At 45.0% G+C, this 25,650-nt stretch overlaps 2 protein-coding genes across 2 annotated transcripts; one reads left to right on the top strand and one right to left on the bottom strand.

Annotated features, from left to right (window-relative positions):
• Nucleotides 1–15,568: 15,568 nt before the first annotated feature.
• On the top strand, nt 15,569–16,930 carry crhb (corticotropin releasing hormone b). The gene is made up of 2 exons (XM_029457948.1): nt 15,569–15,713; nt 16,108–16,930. The coding sequence occupies exon 2, from the start codon at nt 16,128–16,130 to the stop codon at nt 16,632–16,634; it is 507 nt and encodes a 168-aa protein (XP_029313808.1). The 5' UTR covers nt 15,569–15,713; nt 16,108–16,127; the 3' UTR covers nt 16,635–16,930.
• Nucleotides 16,931–18,527: 1,597 nt separating this feature from the next.
• trim55b (tripartite motif containing 55b) lies at nt 18,528–24,684 on the bottom strand. The gene is made up of 8 exons (XM_029457940.1): nt 24,434–24,684; nt 23,192–23,361; nt 22,405–22,582; nt 21,852–21,947; nt 19,832–20,065; nt 19,725–19,747; nt 18,993–19,117; nt 18,528–18,916 (listed from the first exon to the last, which is right to left on the bottom strand). Exons 1-8 carry the CDS (start codon nt 24,560–24,562, stop codon nt 18,828–18,830), a joined length of 1,044 nt encoding a protein of 347 aa, XP_029313800.1. The 5' UTR covers nt 24,563–24,684; the 3' UTR covers nt 18,528–18,827.
• Nucleotides 24,685–25,650: the final 966 nt, after the last annotated feature.

Genomic DNA, 25,650 nt, shown 5'->3' with positions numbered 1-25,650 from the left:
GACATGCAGACATGCAGACGTGAGACAGACATGCAGACGTGAGACAGACGTGAGACAGACGTGAGACAGACGTGAGACAGACGTGAGACAGACGTGCAGACGTGAGACAGACGTGCAGACGTGAGACAGACGTGCAGACGTGCAGACGTGAGACAGACATGCAGACGTGAGACAGACATGCAGACGTGAGACAGACGTGAGACAGACGTGAGACAGACGTGCAGACGTGAGACAGACGTGCAGACGTGAGACAGACATGCAGACGTGAGACAGACGTGAGACAGACGTGCAGACGTGAGACAGACGTGCAGACGTGAGACAGACGTGCAGAAGTGAGACAGACGTGCAGACGTGAGACAGACATGCAGACGTGAGACAGATGTGAGACAGACGTGCAGACGTGAGACAGACGTGCAGACGTGAGACAGACATGCAGACGTGCAGACGTGAGACAGACATGCAGACGTGAGACAGACGTGAGACAGACGTGAGACAGACGTGCAGACGTGAGACAGACGTGCAGACGTGAGACAGACATGCAGATGTGAGACAGACGTGAGACAGACGTGCAGACGTGAGACAGACGTGCAGACGTGAGACAGACATGCAGACGTGCAGACGTGAGACAGACATGCAGACGTGAGACAGACGTGAGACAGACGTGAGACAGACGTGAGACAGACGTGCAGACGTGAGACAGACGTGCAGACGTGAGACAGACGTGCAGAAGTGAGGCAGACGTGAGACAGACGTGCAGACGTTTGAGCTGTCTGTTGAAAGTGATGATCAGACGTCAACGTTACAGATTTGTCTTTTTTCGAAGCATTTTGTTTTATTGTGATGTTTCTTTCATCATCTTCCAGGTGAATGTTCACTTCAGTCCTCTGCATATTTTTATAATTATTATTATATTATATATATATTTATGCCAGTTACATGTTTTATTGCAAGTCTTGCACTATATTGTAATAATTTGTTATTTTACAGTCTGTCTCTGTATCAGGGGTTTAGTTTACGTGTATTTAGTTTCCACGTCTGTCTCACCTGCTTCATGACGTCACACAACATGTTAAAGATGTCCGCCGATATTATAAGTCCTCCTAAATTAATACCCAAAATTATTTCTGATTTCAAAGGTTCTTTTTACTCAAAAATATACTTTAGACTTTTTACTCAAGCTCGTCCTAAAAAGGCATCAATATCTAAATCTGCTGAATGATCTGACCAGCAACAGGTGAGGCAGCTGCAGTGTGTGTGTGTGTGTGTGTGTGTGTGTGTGTGTGTGTGTGTGTGTGTGTGTGTGTGTGTGTGTGTGTGTGTGTGAGTGTGTGCTGCACTGTGTGTGCTGCACTGTGTGTGTGTGCTGCACTGTGTGTGTGTGTGTGCTGCACTGTGTGTGTGTGTGTGCTGCACTGTGTGTGTGCTGCATTGTGTGTGTGTGCTGCATTGTGTGTGTGCTGCACATTGTGTGTGTGCTGCATTGTGTGTGTGTGTGTGTGTGTGTGTGTGTGCTGCACTCTGTGTGTGCTGCATTGTGTGCGTGTGCTGCATTGTGTGTATGCTGCACTGTGTGTGTGTGTGTGTTTGTGTGTGTGTGTGTGTGTGTGTGTGTGTGTGTGTGTGTGTGTGTGCTGCACTGTGTGTGTGCTGCATTGTGTGTGTGTGCTGCATTGTGTGTGTGTGCTGCATTGTGTGTGAGCAGGCTGATATTGCACCTGGTCCCCGGGGAAGCGTTCAGCAGGAGCGTCTGCTGTATCAGTCAGCGGCGCTGCATGAGTCAGAGCAGGGCTCATTAGTAAAAGGGCAGAAGTCACCTTGCCCGGCTCGTCCTCAGGGCTGATGTCACTTATCGCTAACGGAGTGTCGGTGTGTCACTGGCATGCTAAACATCGTGCCGAGCATCAGCAACAGGCAGGCCTTCTCTCACTCTCATGACGCGTCCCTCAAAGTCACTCCTGTCAGCCCTTTTCACTTTGTTCTCCAAAAAGTTGTGTGATCAATGTGGTGATTACATGTGGGTCACGCTGCACGCGGCCCTTTGGTCTGACGTGATGCAACAGTCACTAATTGCGAGCTACACTCACCCAACTATTCTCTCTCGTGGCATGACAGACGCCGAACAGCATCCGGGTCCCAGGGGACGTTCTGGAGCTATAAATAATATGGATCACATACATCTATGCAGGGACCCTCGAGCATCGGTATGCTCGCTTTGATATGTAAATTTAATCTGCGTTTCCTCCTCTCCGTGCCCTGGAGTTTGAGTAAGTGAAACAATTTAGAAGAATTTCGTCTCAGGTTCAGAATACCAACCATGTTGGGATGTTGAAGTTAAAGCATCAGAACTGTGTTGAAGTGATCAGGAACAACTCAAGTGACAGTTCAGAGTTATGATTATGATTTAAGACTGAGGTCCTTCTCCTCCTGGACAGAAACCCACTAACATCCGTCCTTTGTCTCAGTGCAGCTTTTACTCTCCTAGAAATGTCTCTTTGTTGTCACGGTATTCATCGGCTCCAGCTCCGATCAGCAGTGATGGTGGACACACACTCCTCACTTTAGTGGTCACGTGGTCAGTGACTCCGAGGTCAAGTTGGATAAAACCGCAGGTCGTGACCTTCAGCATGCAAAGCTCCAACGTATGGACAGACTTCCTTTCAGAAAGAGCTTTTCTAATCTTTGCAGTCAGTGCACAAAGAAGCATGAAGCTGCCGTCAGCAGCATGAAGCCTGCCCCCTGAGAAACGGAGATCTGAACATCAATGAACCTTTATGGGGAGGTTTGGATCTCAGCGTGCAAAGCACATCTCCACCTGCTCAGTCCTCCAAAGATTCTTTTCTGTTCAATAAACACAGTTTCAGGCTGTGACAGCATCTAAAGAAGGTTGGAATGTGTGTTCAAAGCAAAGTGTGACGCTGCTCCTCTCAGTTGCTTCTGCTAGTTTGTCCACACTTGCTCTTTTAGATGTGAGGTTTTGAAATGTGGGACTCCTGCTGCTCTTTTGTCAAGTTGGACTCAGCAGGACTTTGAATTATTGAAGAAAACTTTGCTTTTCTTACATACCTGCACGGTGAACATAGAATAAACTAACACGAGGAAAGTCTTGATGAATGAAAGTAAATATGTTTCTCCGGGAGGCATGAGAGGAAACACGGGCAAGTAACTGGCACACACGCACGCACGCACACACACACATATATATATTCACTCAAACACACACCTCAAAGTGGAACCAAACGTCACCACGTGAGTTTCTTTTACAGTTCAGTGATTTATTTGCAGTATAATTCTGAAGCTTCAGAGCTGATTTCAGATCCAAGTCGTGAGTCTTTACATGCAGTTGCAGGCATGTGTGTGTGTGTGTGTGTGTGTGTGTGTGTGTGTGTGTGTGTGTGTGTGTGTGTGTGTGTGTGTGTGTGTGTGTGTGTGTGTATAATCGTGTGGATCTCCGCAGGCTGTGTATGACCTACTCACTCCTGTTCCTTCTGCCCTGATTGGAAGTCATTGCCAACCGAAGTTCAACTAAACTCCACCCCCCACACCACCCCTCCCGGCGCTCTGTTAACTCGCCGCTCACTCAGGCGGATGGCTGCACACACTTGCTCTCAGCTCAGCTTTATTAGTGTCAAGTCTGTATTGTTGTGAGCACGAGAATGTTTACATGCACCGGAGTACAGAGAACAGCTGCAGCGATGACTTTCAGCTCGATGCAGAGAAACAGATTTCTGTGCCAATATCCAAATCCCTCATCTCATTAAAGTTATGTAACTCTGGCCCATGATGAGAGGGTCAATGCGCTTGGGGAAGCCCACCTGAGTGAGACGCACCGCCCAGTGAACTGGACACTTCAGGAGCGTCGACTCTTAATTACAAAACTCAGGTTTCAAAGAGCTGCACAACTTTGGATCTGCTGCGTCGGATTGGAAGAAGCCGTTGTTGTCATGATATTTAAAAATGTTTAGATTAATCATTTTTCTTGATCGTTTCTCGTCCAGCGGTGACACAACTGTAACTTAATGTGTCCGTGTGTCTTACTCTGACCACCAACATCACATTATGAAATATAAATACTAATTAGGGATCCTACATATTTAAAATTATTATGAATTTAAACTATTATTATTTTTTGGGCGGACCAATTAGAACCTTATGGCGGCCTAACTTTAGCCCATGGGCCACACTTTGTGCAGCCCTGCTGGAGTCAATGGTTGTTGTTTTATATAGTATTACTCTCCGTGTTTTCTGAGTTTATACATTTCTGACTATGATCAATAAATATCTCCGCACGAAGAAGAAACAACAATTAGCGATGTAAATGCAGGTACTCAAATATAATAACATTAATTTCTCATATTTACAGGATCCTGCAGCAGAACAACTCTGAAGCACTTAGCGAGCTTTTAAAAGGCGCTATGAGTCGTGAAAGCTCATCTAAATTCCTGTTTCGACGGGTGAGACTCACTGCCGTATAATATTAAAATCATTAAGGGACATAATGAAGAAGACTCTCAGGACTCTTCACTTCATCAATATTCACTGAATACAGAGAAACAATCTTTGATTCAGAATAACACAAAGAGCCAGAAGACGTTCAACAACTTACTTCCATATTTATAACATTAATGACGTAATCAGCAAATATGTATCACACTTGTTATATACAATATATATAAATATATAATATATATAAATATATAATATATATAAAAATATATATAATATATATATAAATATATTATATATATATATATATATATATATATATATATATATATATATATATATATATATATACAATATATATATATTATATATATATATATATATTGTATATATATATATATATAGTCTTGAAAGTTGATGAATTATGTAATCTTTGTTTTATTCTTTATCTTTTCTAAGTATTGATATCTAAAAGGGTAAGACATCTCTCTAACATTTGTGTGTGTGTGTGTGTGTGTGTGTGTGTGTGTGTGTGTGTGTGTGTGTGTGTGTGTGTGTGTGTGTGTGCGAGGGGAACATTTAAATCACCTGCGTACCTGTTGATCATCAGAGAGCGAGGAGACGTTATGTCTGTATGTCTGCTCCATTATCTGAGCGCATCATGTGATCATGTTTGACGGACTCACACTCGCTGTGAAGTGAAGGAGTTCAAGTACCTCGGGGTCTTGTTCGCGAGTGAGGGGACGGTGGAGCGAGAGATTGGCCGGAGAATCGGAGCAGCGGGGGCGGTATTACAGTCACTTTACCGCACCGTTGTGACGAAAAGAGAGCTGAGCCAGAAGGCAAAGCTCTCAATATACCGGTCGATCTTCGTTCCTACCCTCACCTATGGTCATGAAGGCTGGGTCATGACCGAAAGAACGAAAGAACGAGATCACGGGTACAAGCGGCCAAAATGGGTTTTCTCAGACGGGTGGCTGGCGTCTCCCTTAGAGATAGGGTGAGAAGCTCAGCCATCCGTGAGAGACTCGGAGTAGAGCCGCTGCTCCTTTACGTTGAAAGGAGCCAGTTGAGGTGGTTCGGGCATCTAGTAAGGATGCCACCTGGGCGCCTCCCTAGGGAGGTGTTCCAGGCACGTCCAGCTGGGAGGAGACCCCGGGGAAGACCCAGGACTCGGTGGAGAGATTATATATCCTCACTGGCCTGGGAACGCCTCAGGATCCCCCAGTCGGAGCTGGAGGATGTGTCCCGGAGAAGGGAAGATTGGGGTTCCTTACTGGAGCTGCTGCCCCCGCCACCCGATCCCGGATAAGCGGTAGACGATGGATGGATGGACACTCACTGTGGACACCGACTTCCTACACTGATGTTTCACCCTTCAGCTTCTCATCTCTATCAAACCAGAATCATTCATTTTGTTCTTACAAAGGTGCCTGCAGGCTATCGTACCAGAGCACAGGCCGAGGCGAGCATCGCTACGTCCTGCAAAACCTTAACGTTTGCATACTGTGTATAAGAAGTAGACAGAGTCCTCTTGACGTTACCCATTGGTTTGAAGAGTTGGGCGTCACCATCTTGCTTTGCTTTTTAATCAAGAGAGAAAACATTTTCTCATAGACTTCTATACAACCAGAGGAGTCGCCCCCTGCTGGATGTTACAGAGGAGTCTCCTCCTGCTGGATGTTACAGAGGAGTCTCCTCCTGCTGGATGTTACAGAGGAGTCTCCTCCTGCTGGATGTTACAGAGGAGTCGCCCCCTGCTGGATGTTACAGAGGAGTCTCCCCCTGCTGGATGTTACAGAGGAGTCTCCTGCTGGATGTTACAGAGGAGTCTCCTGCTGCTGGATGTTACAGAGGAGTCTCCTGCTGGATGTTACAGAGGAGTCTCCTGCTGGATGTTACAGAGGAGTCTCCTCCTGCTGGATGTTACAGAGGAGTCTCCTCCTGCTGGATGTTACAGAGGAGTCTCCTCCTGCTGGATGTTATAGTGCTGGATGTTACAGAGGAGTCTCCTTCTGCTGGATGTTACAGAGGAGTCTCCTCCTGCTGGATGTTACAGTGCTGGATGTTACAGAGGAGTCTCCTCCTGCTGGATGTTACAGAGGAGTCTCCCCCTGCTGGATGTTACAGAGGAGTCTCCTGCTGGATGTTATAGTGCTGGATGTTACAGAGGAGTCTCCTTCTGCTGGATGTTACAGAGGAGTCTCCTCCTGCTGGATGTTACAGTGCTGGATGTTACAGAGGAGTCTCCTCCTGCTGGATGTTACAGAGGAGTCTCCCCCTGCTGGATGTTACAGAGGAGTCTCCCCCTGCTGGATGTTAGAGAGGAGTCTCCTCCTGCTGGATGTTACAGAGGAGTCTCCCCCTGCTGGATGTTACAGAGGAGTCTCCCCCTGCTGGATGTTAGAGAGGAGTCTCCCCCTGCTGGATGTTACAGAGGAGTCTCCTCCTGCTGGATGTTACAGAGGAGTCTCCTGCTGGATGTTACAGAGGAGTCTCCTCCTGCTGGATGTTACAGAGGAGTCTCCTGCTGCTGGATGTTACAGAGGAGTCTCCTCCTGCTGGATGTTACAGAGGAGTCTCCTGCTGCTGGATGTTACAGAGGAGTCTCCTGCTGCTGGATGCTACAGAGTAGTCTCCTGCTGCTGGAGGTTACAGAGGAGTCTCCTCCTGCTGGATGTTACAGAGGAGTCTCCTGCTGCTGGATGTTACAGAGGAGTCTCCTGCTGCTGGATGCTACAGAGTAGTCTCCTGCTGCTGGATGTTACAGAGGAGTCTCCTCCTGCTGGATGCTACAGAGTAGTCTCCTGCTGCTGGAGGTTACAGAGGAGTCTCCTCCTGCTGGATGTTACAGAGGAGTCTCCTCCTGCTGGTTGTTACAGAGGAGTCTCCTGCTGCTGGATGCTACAGAGTAGTCTCCTGCTGCTGGAGGTTACAGAGGAGTCTCCTCCTGCTGGATGCTACAGAGGAGTCTCCTGCTGCTGGATGCTACAGAGTAGTCTCCTGCTGCTGGAGGTTACAGAGGAGTCTCCTCCTGCTGGATGCTACAGAGGAGTCTCCTGCTGATGGATGTTACAGAGGAGACTCCTGCTGCTGGATGTTACAAAGGAGTCTCCTGCTGCTGGATGTTACAGAGGAGTCTCCTCCTGCTGGATGTTACGAAGAATTCTCCTGCTGCTGGATGTTACAGAGGAGTCTCCTGGAGATCTTGTTAGATCGTCCGTATTGCTAAATGTTGGGATGCCCCCCCCATCCTCGCTGGATGAAGTCGTACGGTGAAGGACGCTGTATTTCCTGTCATCTCTTCCCGTCTGACGCTTCCTCTCTCACAGAGAAACGTTGTCACTCTTCATACAGTCTCCTCCTACTGGATGTTACAGTGCTGGATGTTACAGAGGAGTCTCCTTCTGCTGGATGTTACAGAGGAGTCTCCTTCTGCTGAATGTTACAGAGGAGTTTCCTCCTGCTGGATGTTACAGAGGAGTCTCCTCCTGCTGGATGTTACAGAGGAGTCACCTTCTGCTGGATGTTACAGTGCTGGATGTTACAGAGGAGTCTCCTCCTGCTGGATGTTACAGAGGAGTCTCCTGCTGGATGTTACAGACGAGTCTCCTGCTGGATGTTACAGAGGAGTCTCCTCCTGCTGGATGTTACAGAGGAGTCTCCCCCTGCTGGATGTTACAGAGGAGTCTCCTCCTGCTGGATGTTACAGAGGAGTCTCCCCCTGCTGGATGTTACAGAGGAGTCTCCTGCTGGATGTTACAGACGAGTCTCCTGCTGGATGTTACAGAGGAGTCTCCCCCTGCTGGATGTTACAGAGGAGTCTCCCCCTGCTGGATGTTACAGAGGAGTCTCCCCCTGCTGGATGTTACAGAGGAGTCTCCCCCTGCTGGATGTTAGAGAGGAGTCTCCTCCTGCTGGATGTTACAGAGGAGTCTCCTGCTGGATGTTACAGAGGAGTCTCCTGCTGGATGTTACAGAGGAGTCTCCTGCTGGATGTTACAGAGGAGTCTCCTGCTGCTGGATGCTACAGAGTAGTCTCCTACTGCTGGAGGTTACAGAGGAGTCTCCTCCTGCTGGATGCTACAGAGGAATCTCCTGCTGCTGGATGCTACAGAGTAGTCTCCTGCTGCTGGAGGTTACAGAGGAGTCTCCTCCTGCTGGATGCTACAGATGAGTCTCCTGCTGCTGGATGTTACAGAGGAGTCTCCTCCTGCTGGATGCTACAGAGGAGTCTCCTGCTGCTGGATGTTACAGAGGAGTCTCCTTCTGCTGGATGTCACAGAGGAGTCTCCTCCTGCTGGATGTTACAGAGGAGTCTCCTCCTGCTGGATGTTACAGAGGAGTCTCCTCCTGTTGGATGTTACAGAGGAGTCTCCTGCTGCTGGATGTTACAGAGGAGTCTCCTGCTGCTGGATGTTACAGAGGAGTCTCCTGGAGATCTTGTTAGATCGTCCGTATTGCTAAATGTTGGGATGCCCCCCCCCATCCTCGCTGGATGAAGTCGTACGGTGAAGGACGCTGTATTTCCTGTCACCTCTTCCCGTCTGACGCTTCCTCTCTCACAGAGAAACGTTGTCACTCTTCATACAATCACTCATGCTGATGAATGTTCTCCACCAGGCCTCACTGTCCTGCATCTTCTTCGTGTTTTCTACTGTAATCACGAGCGTCTGTTTCCTCCCTATGGTTAAGCTGATGTTGAAAGGCTTGTGACAGCGCTGCAGATTAATGTGTGTATCTCTGCTGGTTGATTCATTACATTAGGTTTATTTGACTAGTTCGGTTGATTGATGCCAAGCTCGGGAAGCTTTTAAATTACAGCCACTCAATCGAATTAATCACAGAGAACACAGTTCAGTCCAGCAGAGACTCAACTCCACGGTTTATTTATTAAAAACATATTTTTAACACAAACTCTGATGTTCTGATGTTTCCTCTCGTCTGACAGGAGACGTGTTGACATGTTGCATTAAAATCGACTTTGTTCTCTGAAGTGATAAGTTATAATTTTTGTTGTCACATTTTCCCAGACTGAGTCTGGTGTCGTCGTCTCAGTGTCGTGTCCTGCAGCCGCTCTGTTAGCTCGTCGCCGATGATCAGAAAGAAAGCAGGAAGAACAAAGACACCGACACAAAGAAGAGAGGAGATAAAGCTTACGGTCGTCTTCTGATCAGTAACACGGAGACGAAACAAAGGATGAGTCATTGCATGTACTCCGGGGTAAACATGCTCGGATAAGGAGGTCAGTTATGTGCTTTTATATTGGACAGATTTTAATTACCTTCTGGTGTTGAAAGATGTTGTTGTGAGCTCCCTCTGCAGGTACGTATTCTTTGGCCGTGTTTGCAGCTCCATCACAAAACATAACACTTGTTTTCTTCATTAGACTATTTTAAATGCACGTTTTGTAAAAACAACAATGCACAAACACAGCTGACTGCATCTTCACTGGCGTGCACCCTGTGTAGCGTGGTGGAGGACTTGCATTATGTGTGCTATATGTGGAATGTGCTCAGAGCGGTCATCTGAGAGGACTCTGAGGGCTTTAAGAGTTTGTACACATTGTAAGGCTTTCTTGGAAACACGCATATTTCAGTCAATTCAATTAAGCAGTCATGTCTCCAGCTTCTTATAGACAAAGGCCATAATTGATGTCAAATGTGCCTTTTGAAATGTCACCGCGTTTCTCTCCCGGATATCCTCCTGCTGAACCGTAACTTAGTGAGAGTAACAAAAGAAGAAGTTGCTGCACACATGCTCAGCTGACGAAAGGCAGAAAAGACCTCGCTGACTGTTTCCTCTCATCAGCGCATCCACTTGACAATAAATACTTCTACCAAAACTGAATCTGCTCTTCAAAGCAAAGCACTGGGAAGAGTTTATATTGCATAAGGAAAAGGGTTATATAACAGAAGCGTGTTGATGATTGCCACACATCCACAGACAGGAAGAAACCCTTTCATTACAGCAGTGAGGAGTCGCTGCAGTGCAAGAAAAAGAGATTTTCAAGGATGCTCAGAGACAAGCCGAGTGTAAAATAAAGAAATAAAGAAAAGCAGTTGTTTGTGTTCTCTGCTGTCTTCTGTACGCTAACTGTCCGTGTGGATGGACACCATGTCTGTCTGCGGCCCGGGTCACTCTGCCTCCTGCAGCTCATCAGACTTTTTAAAGAAAGGACAGAAATACTGACATGAATGAATTATATGTTCACATTAAAGGTTATGGTCAACGTGTTATCAAAGAGCAAAGAAAACTGGGTTTCAATTTTGGTAGAAATGCTTTGCCCTAGATTTGTCTTGAGATGGGAACCAAACAACGTGTGAGAGCGGACATCTTCTGCTTTTAAACCAAAGCCTATTCGTCCCCTATCACTGACATAAAACATCTCTTAATAGCGTGAATTACTCTGAAATCATGCTCATCTTTTCAACCTGAAACCTTCAATATACATCACATTTACTGGACATGAAACACAAGGATGAAATAATGAAAATGCTTCTAGCCGGTGGAAGAGAAAATCTACACATTATATTAGAAATGTGTAGAAAAACACAAGAAGCGAGAACATTTCACTTTGACTAAACAGTGAGGCAGACTTCCTGCGTCCGTGCTGACAAAGATGATTCAGATCACATAATTCATTTTATAGTAGAAAAGCAGGAAAGCAGCTGAGGCCGAGTGTTACCTCCAGACCGGTGACCTATCACTGAAGCTTTATAGTGCTGTTACTTTTGTTCTTTTCCACATTGAAATAAGATCAAACTTTATTTAATTTCCTCCTGGAGCTGTAAACACTAACTAGTCCTGAACAAACGCAACATTTACGCCTCTTGTTGTCGTAACCTTTGCTAAGATGTGCAGCTTGAAGGAAGTTATTGAGGCTTTTAGAAAGATGGAACGTGAGACGTCCGACAGTCCTGACGCGCTGCTGCTTCTGGTGAAGATAATGAAAACACAGAACACCAGACACATGCTGTGATTGACAGCTGGTACCCACCGTGCAGTTTAAAGATGAGCTTTTTAAATGTAAGTTAACAGGATGTTTCGTCTCACATCAGCCTTGTGAACAAACACAAAAGGTCACCTGGACACAGATTACTGGTCCTTCAGACGGTACTTCCCTCCTGTGACCCCTGTGTGAGGAGATCGGCCTCCGCTGTGTGAACCTCTGAGTTCACACCTGCACTGCTCCAAATGACACAGACACAGCGGGCGGGGGTGGGGGGGGGGTTCTCTGATGCTCTGCATTATGGACAGCTTCACCTCACACGTTCTCATGCAGGCTGCATACATGCAAACACAGGAGGAGCTCAGGACTCATTATGTCTCATTATGTCTCATTATGTTGCGATGTGCAAATATTCAGGATCTTCACAAGATGATGACAAAGTTCCTCATCTTTTTTGTAGCTGGAACTTGTCCACACGGACATTTCTTAATGCAAAGCGCTCTGTGTTTGTCTCCTTGCTCATGTTCACGTCGTGCTTCGGTTGTTTGATGAACTGATGCAGAATGGTTGTGATCGGTGCAGAGCCTGCAGCTCGCTCACTAACAACAGACCGCGTGCGTCCAAGAAGCTTAAAGTCAGAGTAAAGGATGATCCGACAGACTTCTCCTGGAGATCACTCATGTTTAGCTTGTAGCATGATGTACGAGGTGACTTGCCTCACATGACATTACACATTCTACAATGTGACTGTTGCTCATGCACACGTTGAGACATCATGCAGCCTTCGATTGAGAGCTTTAACACATTCTGTTGTATCTTTAGCTCCACTGAGGAGGTTTATTTTCGACTCGGTTCGTCTGTTTGTCAGCAGGATCACAGAAAAGCTACCGGCTCTATTTTCTGTGATTTAAGGATGTAGCCCGGGTGAAGGAAGAAGCCGTTCCATTTTAGAGCGGAGACGAATCACAGGTCAGATTTCCTGAACGTCGCCTCGAGTCGGAACAACATGTCTGAAAGTCCCCAAAAATGTTGCTACATATCTCATGGCTCACTTGACTCGTTTCCTTTGCTATTTTATATCACAAATACAAACACTCTGAGACATGACACACGTCTTCTCTGTAGCGTCCATGTTGTTTCCACTTCAGGAATTAAAGCTCATGAACACACCGAAGTCAGAAGAACGACTGGGACCATCAGAGGAGTTCCTGAATGCACCATTGGAGTGACATCCTTCAAAGGAAATGCAGAGACGTGCATCAACACAGATTAGAAACGGTTTCTTTTTAAGAGCAGCTGAGTTGCACTGAAGAGTACTTGAACATCTGGTGAGGCGACAGGTCAGCAGCTCTGAGAATGCATAATTAATTAATCTGTTTAGCCTTATAGTAATATGTAGTATGATAAAGCTTATAGTTAGGGCTGGCTCAGGTCTGCCTTGGATCAGCCCCTAGTTATGCTGCTATAGGCTTAGACTGCCGGGGGACACCTCCCTGCTCTCCTTCTCTTCCTCTCTCCTCCCCTCCCTCTCTTCTTCTCCCTCTCTATCTGTATGCATTTATGTAAATGTATGTTACTAACTCATCATCACCCCGGAGTTTCTGTGTCTTTCATGTGGCAGGTTGCCACTGATTAAGTTTATGTCAGGATCAGGAATCATGGCTGCGCCTGCTGCCCTGGTCCTGCTGGACACCGGGAAGCCTTTTTGACATTTTCCTGGATTCATCCATACTTTCTCTTTTTTCAACACAACATCATTTCTGTCAAATGTTGTATTTGTACTATGTTGTTTATCCTGTACACACGACATCTATTGCACGTCTGTCCGTCCTGGGAAAGGGATCCCTCCTCAGTTGCTCTCCCAGAGGTTTCTTCCATTTTCCCCCCTTTAATTTTGGGGTTTCTTTTAGGAAGTTTTTCCTTGTGCAATGCAAGGGTCTAAGGACAGAGGGTGTCTTATCCTGTACAGTCTGTAAAGCACACTGAGACAAATGTATAATTTGTGATATTGGGCTATACAAATAAATTGTATTTGATTTGATTTAAACTGACTGACTGAACATTTCAATATTTAAACACATCTTCTGAGCTGGTTGTATCAAAGCTTTGTGTAGTTTTGTTGTCCATTGTAAAACCAGAAAGGCCATTTCTGTAAAAATCTATCAGACTTCTATTAGAGGAGTGAGAGGTTATAAAGGCTATAAAGCAGAAGGACACCTGAGCTGCAGCGCTGCGCTCATTTACAGCCACACTGACCTTGTTTATGAAACAAGTTGGAGAACACAGGAAGTCTTCGTAAAGACACGATCAGCTGGGGAGATGTCCGATTATTCAGGAAGGGACATCTCTGCCAGAAGCACAATTAGAAAAGCAAATGATCAATTAAAGAACGTGTTGCCATGGAGAGTGAATCCTTTCTGGCAGCACTTAGAAGTGCATGAAGATCCACTCATCAAGCCTTGTCATCTCTTTGGTACTTCCTACTTGCAGGAGGTCAGACACAAAGGTTAAAGTCCCAATGTCCCGCTGCACTCATGAAAGTTTGATCTCGGGAGGAAATAAAGGGATGATGTTTAAGCCTGAGTCTCCTCCGGTGTGACGCCACAGGGAGGATTTCTCTGTGATCTGTGCAGGGACAGTGATTTGGAAATGAGTTGACATGAGTTGACCACGAGCAGTCACTCTCTGTTTTCTATTTGTGTCAGCCAACATGTGTTTCTCATGATGGGACCTGACACCTCGCCCGCAGCACGAAGAGAAGCAACGTGGAGAAACAATTTCACGCCGACTGCAAATTACACTGTGATCACTGCAAAGTAGACATAATGTGTGAGAGGAAGAATCCACCTTTTACTTTACATTTACACATTTCTCTCCTCTCTCTTAAAGTGTTGCTTTTCCGTGAGTGCAAGGTGTGTTAGTGACCTCTGCACAGATCGTATGTCTGGAACAGCATCCCCTGAACGTCTGGCGGAATGATGAACTGTCAGGGATTAATGGGAAGTTGTTTTACCACATTGTGAAAGGTGAACAAATATTTAGACTTTATGCTCAAGTGGAAGTTGACATTGGCAAATATTTTGAGAAACTGATTCTTGACCTTTGACGACCACTTTTCAACATATAAACTGCCAAACATGTTCCCCAAAACAAATACATTCTTACGTTGCATTAGTGTATTAAATATTGCTGTGACCGTCAGGATCAGACGCTGCGTGTTGTGCGTGGCGTGCGTTGCACAGGCGGAGACAAGGGTGAAGCAGGAAAGTTGTTTGACATAAAGCTTTTATTCTTTTCTGTCACATTGTCATTATTCAGATGACGTATAACTGCATACGTGACTGAAATAGAAACCATATCTTCAGTTCGAGTCCGAGTTTCATCGTGTTGCACAATCACTGAACTGAGCGAGACAAACGAGAGGTCAACTTTTTAACATCAAACTATTTAAGATTCTCATGGCTGATGTTGGATTAAGCTCTCCGTCTCCAGCCGCACAGTGACGTCCGTCAACATGCAGCAGTGAATCACTGCAGACGCACATTCACTGAATACAACGCAGGTCAGCTGGAACCTGCTGTGGAAATATTAGTGTGCTGCAATCTGCATAAACGACTCATTAGTGCATTACAGTGCTGTGGATCAAAAAGAGCAGCCACTGTTTGTCAAGTCACTTTATTTATGGAGCTGCGTTGTGCAGCGCTGTGTCACACAATGACAATAAATGATCCTAATATCACACATTTAAAACTACAGTTTACACACAGTGCTGCAGTCCAGGCAAATGTGAGGACTTACACAAGTAAAGAATAATACATAATGTTATACAATAAAACAATAACTGGATAAATGAAGTCAGGAGAAATAGAATACAATGCAGGTTGTTAGAATTAAGGAATCTAACAAGGATTAAAGGTTATTTACATTTATATAATTCTGAATGTATCATTACTTAAAGAGAGAAGCAGAAAAATAAACTTCCACTCTTCTTTCACTTTTGACTGTTTTCGTGAGAATGCAGCAGGTGTGGCACCTATAGGCCCTTTTCTGAAAGCACAGAGGTAGACGCGGGTGCACGCGCGCGCACGCTCACATATGAGTCATCTCATCTGAACTAAAGCACTTTGTCAGAGGCGTCCATTCACGTTACACGGAGCAACAACGCGCAGACTCAATCTGAGCTTGGCTATATAAGTGCATTCAGCATCTTCTCCTTAAGTAACTAGAGGCTTGTTTCTGCGAATAAGTGAAGGAGGGCGGCATCTCGCCAACTACCTGCAACCTACAAGGCTGTACTGGACTCCTCTAAAGACTGAAGGTACGAAGAGCCTTTTCTTCTGCTGCATGTATTCTCTGCTCAATGTTCTTGTTGTCTCGGCAAGATTGAACTCTCCACAGGACGTTCCTTTGTATCCGCTTTGTATTGTCTGTGAACTTGTTTATGCAGCAGGAAATAATACTTAAACTTCCACAGTTAGTCCATTACTCAGCCCGATATACAATCTATCTTTACGCGCAAATGTTCCACATTAGGGAATAATTTACCAGGACTATTTCTGTATGTAATAACTGATGATAATTAAGCTTGTATCCATAGTTACCCACCGTTACATTAATGCGATACTGTACGTGCGTAAACTCCTGATTACGCAGTACCTTCTCACCAGAGTTGTGATAATAAATAATAATCAAGCGTTTGTTTTTGTTCCCAGATTCCTGTTGATATCCTGACATGAAGCTCAATTTACTTGGCACCACCGTGATTCTGCTAGTTGCCTTCTTACCGCGCTACGAATGTCGGGCTATTGAGAGCCCTGGCGGTGCCCTGCGCGTCCCGGCTCCCCAAACCCAAATCTCCCAGCAGCAGCAGCAGTCTGGCCCCATCCTGGAGCGGCTTGGAGAGGAGTATTTCATCCGACTGGGCAACGGGGACTCTAACTCTTTTCCATCCTCGTCCATGTATCCCGGCGGATCTCCTGCCGTCTACAACAGAGCATTGCAACTCCAGCTGACGCGGCGTCTTTTACAAGGGAAAGTTGGAAACATCAGGGCGCTCATAAGCGGCTTCGGAGACCGCGGGGACGAGTCGATGGAGAGGGGAAGGAGGTCCGAGGACCCGCCGATATCCCTGGACCTGACCTTCCACCTGCTGCGGGAGATGATGGAGATGTCCAAGGCGGAGCAGCTGGCGCAGCAGGCGCAAAACAACAGAAGAATGATGGAGCTGTTCGGGAAATGAAGACAGTGCGCCAAAGATCTCCTTCTCTTTCTTTTTTCTCTATTGCAGTTCTACCATCAGCACAAAACATGCTCTGTACAATATAGTGCTGCTTTGTCACTATTATTTATAGCTTTAACCCCAAACTGCGGATCGTAAACCGATTTAAATGTTGGTGTCAAATCTGTAGAATCACACGTTCTTCATATTTGAGACATAAAATACTGCATTGACTAAAATGGCATTTTTGTTTTAGATTATGAATCCCTGTATTTATGATATTTATGTTTGTTAATAAACTTATGTGCAACCAGTCATTTTCAGTTGTGCAAGAGAACGTCTTATATCTATATTTTAAATAAAAAAATTAAAGCAATGCTTACACTTCTCTGTGGATATCCTTACATATAACTTCAAACTAACTATTCCCAGATAATTCGATCACAGACACTTTGCTAACGGTTCCTGTAGACTCACACTGCAGAGGTCTACACCGTACCTCCTCACACACACGCACACACACACACACACATACACACACACACACACACACACACACACACACACACACACACACACACACACACACACACACACACACACACACACACACATACACACAATTACCAAAGCTGTTTCTAAGGATCTCCTGACATGCAGCTTCTCTTCTCCTGAAGCCTTAATCCTCATAACACCAGCAAGAGGTAACAAAGAAGCACCACTGACAGCTAGTGTGTGTGCGCGCGTGTGTGTGTGTGTGTGTGTGTGTGTGTGTGTGTGTGTGTGAGATCGTGATCCTTGACCCACAGTGTAACTAAACAAGAGCTGTGAGTGTGAGTCATCCTCTTCTGTTTGGCCCACTTAACAACTTGGGGCTTAGTGCTGCATGGAGCTGGTGGTGGAGGCTCCGGCTCAGGGAGCCGTCAGATGGACCCCTGGTGGACCGTCTCACCGGAGTCCCGTCTCACCGGGGAGACCTGCACGTGGATGAGTGAAGGTTTGAGGCTGTCGGAGGTCGTAGGCAGAGGAACTGTGTTAAAACTCTCTGATGCTTTTTATAGATAGATTTCCTTTGACAGAAAGGAATGAAAAGAAGTGTGAAGAAGAGATAATGTTCCAAAGACACACATATCGCTAAATGTTCACTTAAATAATGCCATTTGGTATAAATCAGTGCTGCCCAACATGTGGCCCGTGAGCCTAAGTTGGTCCCCCACTAGGTTCTGTTTGGCCGGATGTTTTTATTTATTTTATAATTTCATGCTGTTGTATTTCATGTGAGGTAAAAATGCTCTTTAAATATGTAACATCCATAATTATTATTATTTTTAAGGGCACTTCATACTTCGTACCATTTTGCATCTCAACAAATTAAAATTGGTGTTTGTTTTTATCCGGCGCTCCACCATCAAGTTCAGTTCGGGTCCTGAGAGAAAGAGTTTGGCCCCCTGATCGAGGGTCTTCAGCTGGGGGTCTGTACACATTTAGACCCTGATGATAAACTGTTCCCATGAATCTGAGCTCACGACACTTCATCCCTATAGTTCAGTGCTGTATGCATCATTAAAGGGTTTAATGTGCAGTAGTTAGTGTTTGACAGGTAGACATAATTACATTTGTATATCACTGGAAATGTCATTTTTAATTCAATCTAACCATTTAACCTTACCTCTGTGGGCCACTGGGGGGCGCTCTGAGGTCATACTTTAATCCTCCAGAATACAAAAACAGCCAAAGAAAAACAAACGCTTCTAAAGTACAAATTAAAATGGACGCTTTAAATTTAGTGCACCTGACGTCGAACGTTATTCTTCTGATGAAGTGTTCACCTTAAATCTTTTTAAATCAGAGAGCGGCAGGACAACAGCTGTTTAATCTGCTAACAACCAACATGAGAAACAGGATACTGCAGGTGTTTGTACATCTTTAATGACACATCATATAGAATACATGGAAAAATTTGATGTTTTGTCCATTTAGGAAAATATACCTTTGTTACACAACAGAGAACACAGGATGTGTGAAATAGTGAAATGTCACAGTGATGATAAAGTTATATCTGTAATAAAGAAATATACGACGGGAGGAAAGCCTCTCGTCACAAACGCTAATGATGTAGTTATGAGTATCGAAAGGTCAGCTACATAACAAATGTGTGAAACAACCAAGAAACCAAAGTCATGACAGCAACTACAGAAGGAACCAAACGTGTATCTAAGCAGACAAAGCGGCTGTCACAGCACCGTCTCCTTCCTCCGGGCCTGCTTCTCCATCCTCATCCTCATCATCCTCATCTTCATCATCTGGAGAGAGAGCAGGAGAAGTCAGATTACTTCATACTTTAGCTTTAAGCTTGTTCCTGCAGACTCTGCGCTTCACCTTGCAGGAAGTCGAGGCTGCGCAGGGCCCGGCCCTCCTTCTGGAACTCCACGCTGTAGTGATCCATATTCTCATAGCCGCGCTCCACTTTGTCCAAGTGCGCCGTACTGGAAGCTTCTGCAAGCCTGAGTGTGAGAGGTGCTAATTAGCATTGTGTATGGGGGGGGGGGGGGTGTTGAATATCATTAATCTGTGTGTTTAGTTATTTCTGGATGCCACAGCTAAAGAAAGAATTTGCAACATTTCACAGAGCAGGTGTGACCTCGCTGAGCCTGGGAGAACAAAACACCTGCGACACAGAAGGAAGTGACGCCTCGAGGACTTCAAGTCCGGAAGCACTTTTAGGAGTAGAGCTGCAAAGATTAGTTTTCAAATATTAAATTAATTTAATCAGCAACTACTTTGTTTTATTTTGTATTTTAGAACAAAAGTCAAAATGATGTTTATTAAATGTGAATGTTTTCTGTTTTCCTCTGAACCTCATGCTAGGATTTAGGAAACTGATCCATATTTATTATCATTATTATTATTATTATTTTATCTTGATGTTTTTTGTTCATGTTTTGTCTCACTGCTTGTATTGCATCGTATTATTGTTGTTGAGGCCTTTAATAACCAGATGCTGCATCTAAAGGACTTCTGAATGAAACATGTTATCTTCCTCACACCGCAGACATTCTGTGTTTCCTGTTCATATTGTCCGTGTGTTGATGTATAAACACATGTACTCACTTCTTCAGGAGAGGCTTTGTGTTCTGAGAGAGAGAGAGAATAAATATCCGTTCAACGTTTGCATCAAGTATTGATAATCACAACCATTGTATATGCAGGTATCTGACCTGTAGAAATAAAGCCATCTCCGGCTCCTCCATAGTCTGGATGCCCAGCTCCACCATCTTGCAGCTCTCCTCCAGGTGGTCTCCGTACTTCTTGGTGAGGCCCCGAATGTAGTTCATCTTCTCTTCCTGTTCCACCGTCACCTTCTGGCTCAACTCCCTCTTCTTCCCCTCCAGGACGGAGTACAGCTCGTCGAACTTCTCACACACCAGCGTCTTCTGCCTCCGACCGTTCTCCTGCACAGAGACACAGGGAGCAAATATCTGAGAGCCTGTCTGCGTCGTCCTGTCAGAACATCAAAACCAAAGGTGAGGACAAAGTAAGTCCTGCAGGTGAGGACAAAGTAAGTCCTGCAGGTGAGGACAAAGTAAGTCCTGCAGGTGAGGACTGCAGGTGAGAACAAAGTAAGTCCTGCAGGTGAGGACTGCAGGTGAAGACAAAGTAAGTCCTGCAGGTGAGGACTGCAGGTGAAGACAAAGTAAGTCCTGCAGGTGAGGACTGCAGGTGAGACAAAGTAAGTCCCTAGCCAGGTGAGGACAAAGTAAGTCCTGCAGGTTAGGACTGCAGGTGAGAACAAAGTAAGTCCTGCAGGTGAGGACTGCAGGTGAAGACAAAGTAAGTCCTGCAGGTGAGGACAAAGTAAGTCCTGCAGGTGAGGACAAAGTAAGTCCTGCAGGTGAGGACAAAGTAAGTCCTGCAGGTGAGAACAAAGTAAGTCCTGCAGGTGAGGACTGCAGGTGAAGACAAAGTAAGTCCTGCAGGTGAGGACTGCAGGTGAAGACAAAGTAAGTCCTGCAGGTGAGGACTGCAGGTGAAGACAAAGTAAGTCCTGCAGGTGAGGACAAAGTAAGTCCTGCAGGTGAGGACAAAGTAAGTCCTGCAGGTGAGGACAAAGTAAGTCCTGCAGGTGAGGACAAAGTAAGTCCTGCAGGTGAGGACAAAGTAAGTCCTGCAGGTGAGGACAAAGTAAGTCCTGCAGGTGAGAACAAAGTAAGTCCTGCAGGTGAGGACAAAGAAAGTCCTGCAGGCTCAGAGGAGATGGAGCAGCTCAGGGTCTGTTGCAGTCTGCTGTGTGTAAAATGAACAAAGACAAAAAAGAACATTTATTCAAATAAACACTTCTCACTAAATGTCTTTAGTATTTCTCAGTAATATTTAACCCTCACCCTTTTTTATTTGGCAGACCTTACCTTTAATTACATGCCAATTAAAAAATAATTGCTCAACAAATCACACAATAATACTCGACACAACTTTGATCTGATCTTTTGGATTCAGAATCTTAGATTTGAATATGTAAGTACAAAGACTTTTTAAGACTTTACGTGTAATAGTTTCTGTTATCTGGACGTTAATATGCGAGGTATGCAGTACATGATGTTTTGAAATGGATGTTATTATTACTTTGAGATTTTACAGCAGAAAAAAACAACTCAGAAAGTCCTCCTTCCCACGTCTTAACATTTTAAGACTTTTCAAAGATCGATTTAAGACATTTTAATACCACATAAGATCCTCAGGGACACAGTCGCTTTCTGAGTGTCGTGTAAATACTGTAAACTACAGATGTTGTGGTGACGCTCATTCTGCAGGCCCCCCCCCTCAACGTCCAACTGTAGGACTCGTGTCTGTTCTCCCCAACAATTACACTTTTAATGTCAGCGGGCCGAGGCAGAGTGCACGGCTACAGTAAGTGCATGTGGAAGAAAATGTGGAAACACAGACAGATAAAAGCAGACAGAGTGGCAGAGACAAGGACACATTACGCCTGTGTGTGTGTGTGTGTGTGTGTGTGTGTGTGTCTGTGTGTGTGTGTGTGTGTGTGTGTGTGTGTGTGTCTGTGTGTGTGTGTGTGTGTGTCTGTGTGTGTGTGTGTGTGTGTGTGTGTGTGTCTGTGTGTGTGTGTGTGTGTCTGTGTGTGTGTGTGTGTGTGTGTGTGTGTGTGTGTGTGTGTGTGTGTGTGTGTGTGTGCAGGTGCATTAGTGTATGCACAGAGTGAGGCCTGCTGCAGTGGGCTCTGACCTCTATAGCACGACAGGCTTCCTCCAGCTGACTGACGATGCCCTGCATGCGGTCGTTATTTCCCACCATCATGGCGATGCCGTCGCTCAGCTCCGTCTGCACAGAAGCACACGGCAGTAAATACCCGACATCAAGGATCCAATCTGGGACAAAGTTACAATCAGGAGAAGAAGTATTCTGATCTTTCACTTCAGTAAAAGCAGTAATACTACAGTGTAGAAATACTCTGCTATACTGTAAAAGTCCTGCATTCAAAGTAAAAGTATCACCAAGTCCTCATTATGCAGAATAATATATATTATATTAATGTATTATAATTGATGTATTGTGTTCCTCACTTTAATGTTGCAGCTGGTAAAAGTAATGTATTCATTTATATATATATCTTATTAATATATATTATGGTAGGTAGAAGCTTTAAAGTCTATAATAATAATAATAATAATAATAATAATAATAATATCATCGTTTATTTGTTGATTATATTATTTATTATCTGAATCTGGAGTTATCCTTGAGCTCCACGAGCTCCTCGAGCTCCACGCGGCCTCACCTTCTTGCTCTGGTAGATGCTGGTGATGGGCGCCACTTCGCAGTCTTTGTGCGCCCCGAACACCTTGCACATGGAGCAGGTGGGCACGCTGTGGGTCATGCAGTAGATGTTGATCTTTTCCTCCCCGTGAACGTCACACATGGGCGACTCTTCCTTTCTCTCTGGTGCCGGCTTGCTGCTGCAGAAAGAAGGCAGAGGTGTGTTCCTGTCAGGACGCACATTTCACTGCATATTGATGTGACGTGATGTCAGCTTGATAATGTCACAGGTAAACATCTCGGGACATTATTGACCACCCATCAGTGTCGCCCTGCACGTCAGCACTGTGATCAATACGTCACTATTACACTGGGCAGTATGCAGGTGTTATGATTGATCTCTATCTTGTATGAATAACTCAGACATTGTATCCCACACATGACTCCAGATATCATCTGAAACACACATCTTTCACGTAGTGGTCCATTAAAGTACATTCCTCTATTCACTCACCTCATACTTCTGTTGTGTTACCTCTTAGTGAATGGGCTTTTATTGTGAAAGGTAGAAACAGAAGGAGAGAGGGCCCTTACACATCTGATCCCAGGGGTGCTTACATGACCCCAGGGGTTTACATGATCCCAGGGGTTCTTACATGATCCCAGGGGTCATGATCCCAGGGTCCTTACATGATCCCAGGGGTCCGATGTCTGTGTTGTATATAATCCACGACCTCACATGTTTCTTTTGTGTTTATGTGTGCTTGAACATCTGATTGATCCCTGTTTACACCTGAGATCTGTTTCACCTGCTTGACTCCTGTTTGAACATGTCGATGATGTTCTCCACCAGCAGGTTCCTCTGTAGCCCGTAAACACCGTGCCGGTCCAGAACCACCTCGTGTCTGCAGGACGGGCATCGGAAGCGTCCGCCAGACGTCAGCGAGCCGCCTCTCGTGGGGAGGTACGGGTTGGAAGCCTGAAAGCAACTCAGTTCATTTATTTTTACATTTAAATTAAATCCCCATTAAACATATTGTCGGGGTTCTGGAGGAAAATAATCATAAATACAATTATTCTCTAAAATATTTACATTTAAAAATTAGTATTATAGAAAATCAATCACAAACTTTACATTTGATGGAAGGTATGATGAGGTTTTTGAATCCATAAAATAAATCTTAATCTTTTGGGCTGCAAATAACGATTATTATGGATAAATCTGATGAGTATTTTAATGGTATATTTATATTAATAGTTTGGTCTATAAAATGTCAGAAAACGTTCCAACGTGACGTCTGTAAATGTCTTGTTCTGTCTCTTTAATGTTATTTAAAATAGAGAAGCAGCATTTAAAGTTTATTTTATCAAAATAGTAGTAATTAGTAGTAATATTAGTAGAAACAATAGTGATTATTGTTTCCAATTCTAGTTCCTAAAAACTTCTGAAAGTTATCTGCCTGTATGTTGTGATGCTGGTAAATCTTTATTTATTATTAATATTATTGAATACACATAACAAACACGTCCATATGATGATATGATAATACGAGCTCACAAAAAGAGAGAGAAATATAATAATAAATATATAATAACTCTTTGGACACAAAGATAATTAATATCCCTTCAGTAATTAATAATATTTATTAATAATACTGATCTAAAAACGGACATATACATATCTGTCATTATGTATTTTATATGTGTAGAGAGTATTTATTTATAAACTTTGTGATGGTTTGTAGTAATTATTAAATGTGTGTGATCATTATATTAATAATGTTTGTAAACAACACTGTTCAAAGTGCAGCTCTTCTGTCTAAAACTCTCCAATTATATTATATTATATATAGAATATTATTTACATGTAAACTTTGTTGTCCAAGTTTCTGATTTGGCCTTTCAAACATAAACAATGTGAAGAAGTTCCTAAACACCGAAGTTAGAGGACAGCAGCTTCAGATGCTTCTACCAAACAAAGACAGCGACGTTTAGAAAGACTTCCCACTTAAAGCTAAACAACTAATCTGTGATTTAGTTTAGCTGCTTACCTGGAAAACATCGTTGGCACACTTTCTGCAGAGATTGTGCTGACAGGGGAGGATGACCACAGGCTTCGTAAACATCTCCAGACATATGGGACAGATCAGCTGCTTCTCCAGGTTATCCATGGTGTTCATGTTGGAAGCTTTAAGATAAAACTACTAAAACCTCTCCAGACTCACAGCAAGGCTGGTGAAGGTACACAGAGTCCTGGAGAGTAGGCCTGCTGCTCCGCTGCTCTGCTGCTCCGCTGTGTGCTCGCTGCTGTCACTTCTGTTTTTAGCAGCTATTGCTGTCACGTCAAAGGTTGCCATTTTTACCCTGCCCATATTTGAAAGTGAGCAGGGCAGTGCTGAACAGCTGCCTCCCAAAGTCTGCATCCTCCTCTACACGGCTATCAGAGGGACTGTGGCCTGGTATCTGTAGCCTGGTGTCTGTGTCCTGGTGTATGTGGCCTGGTGTCTGTAGCCTGGTGTCTGTAGCCTGATGTCTGTAGCCTGGTGTCTTTAGCCTGGTGTCTGTGTCCTGGTGTATGTGGCCTGGTGTCTGTAGCCTGGTGTCTGTGTCCTGGTGTATGTGGCCTGGTGTCTGTAGCCTGGTGTCTGTGTCCTGGTGTATGTGGCCTGGTGTCTGTAGCCTGGTGTCTGTAGCCTGGTGTCTATAGCCTGGTGTCTTTAGCCTGGTGTCTGTAGCCTGGTGTCTGTGTCCTGGTGTATGTGGCCTGGAGTCTGTAGCCTGGTGTCTGTGTCCTGGTGTATGTGGCCTGGTGTCTGTAGCCTGGTGTCTGTAGCCTGGTGTCTATAGCCTGGTGTCTTTAGCCTGGTGTCTGTAGCCTGGTGTATGTGGCCTGGTGTCTGTAGCCTGGTGTCTGTAGCCTGGTGTCAGTGGTCTGGTGTATGTAGCCTGGTGTCTGTGTCTGTAGCCTGGTGTCTGTGTCTGTAGCCTGTTGTCTGTGGCCTGGTGTCTGTGGTCTGGAGTCTGTGTATGTGGCCTGGTGTCTGTAGCCTGGTGTCTGTGGCCTGGTGTTTGTGGCCTGGTGTCTGTGTCTGTAGCCTGGTGTCTGTAGCCTGGTGTCTATAGCCTGGTGTCTTTAGCCTGGTGTCTGTAGCCTGGTGTCTGTGTCCTGGTGTATGTGGCCTGGAGTCTGTAGCCTGGTGTCTGTGTCCTGGTGTATGTGGCCTGGTGTCTGTAGCCTGGTGTCTGTAGCCTGGTGTCTTTAGCCTGG

This window comes from Cottoperca gobio, chromosome 20 (assembly GCF_900634415.1).
Source record: "Cottoperca gobio chromosome 20, fCotGob3.1, whole genome shotgun sequence".
Classification (NCBI taxonomy): domain Eukaryota; kingdom Metazoa; phylum Chordata; class Actinopteri; order Perciformes; family Bovichtidae; genus Cottoperca; species Cottoperca gobio.
Note: the sequence above shows the minus strand (reverse complement) of the source record. Positions and strands in the feature narration are given on the sequence as shown.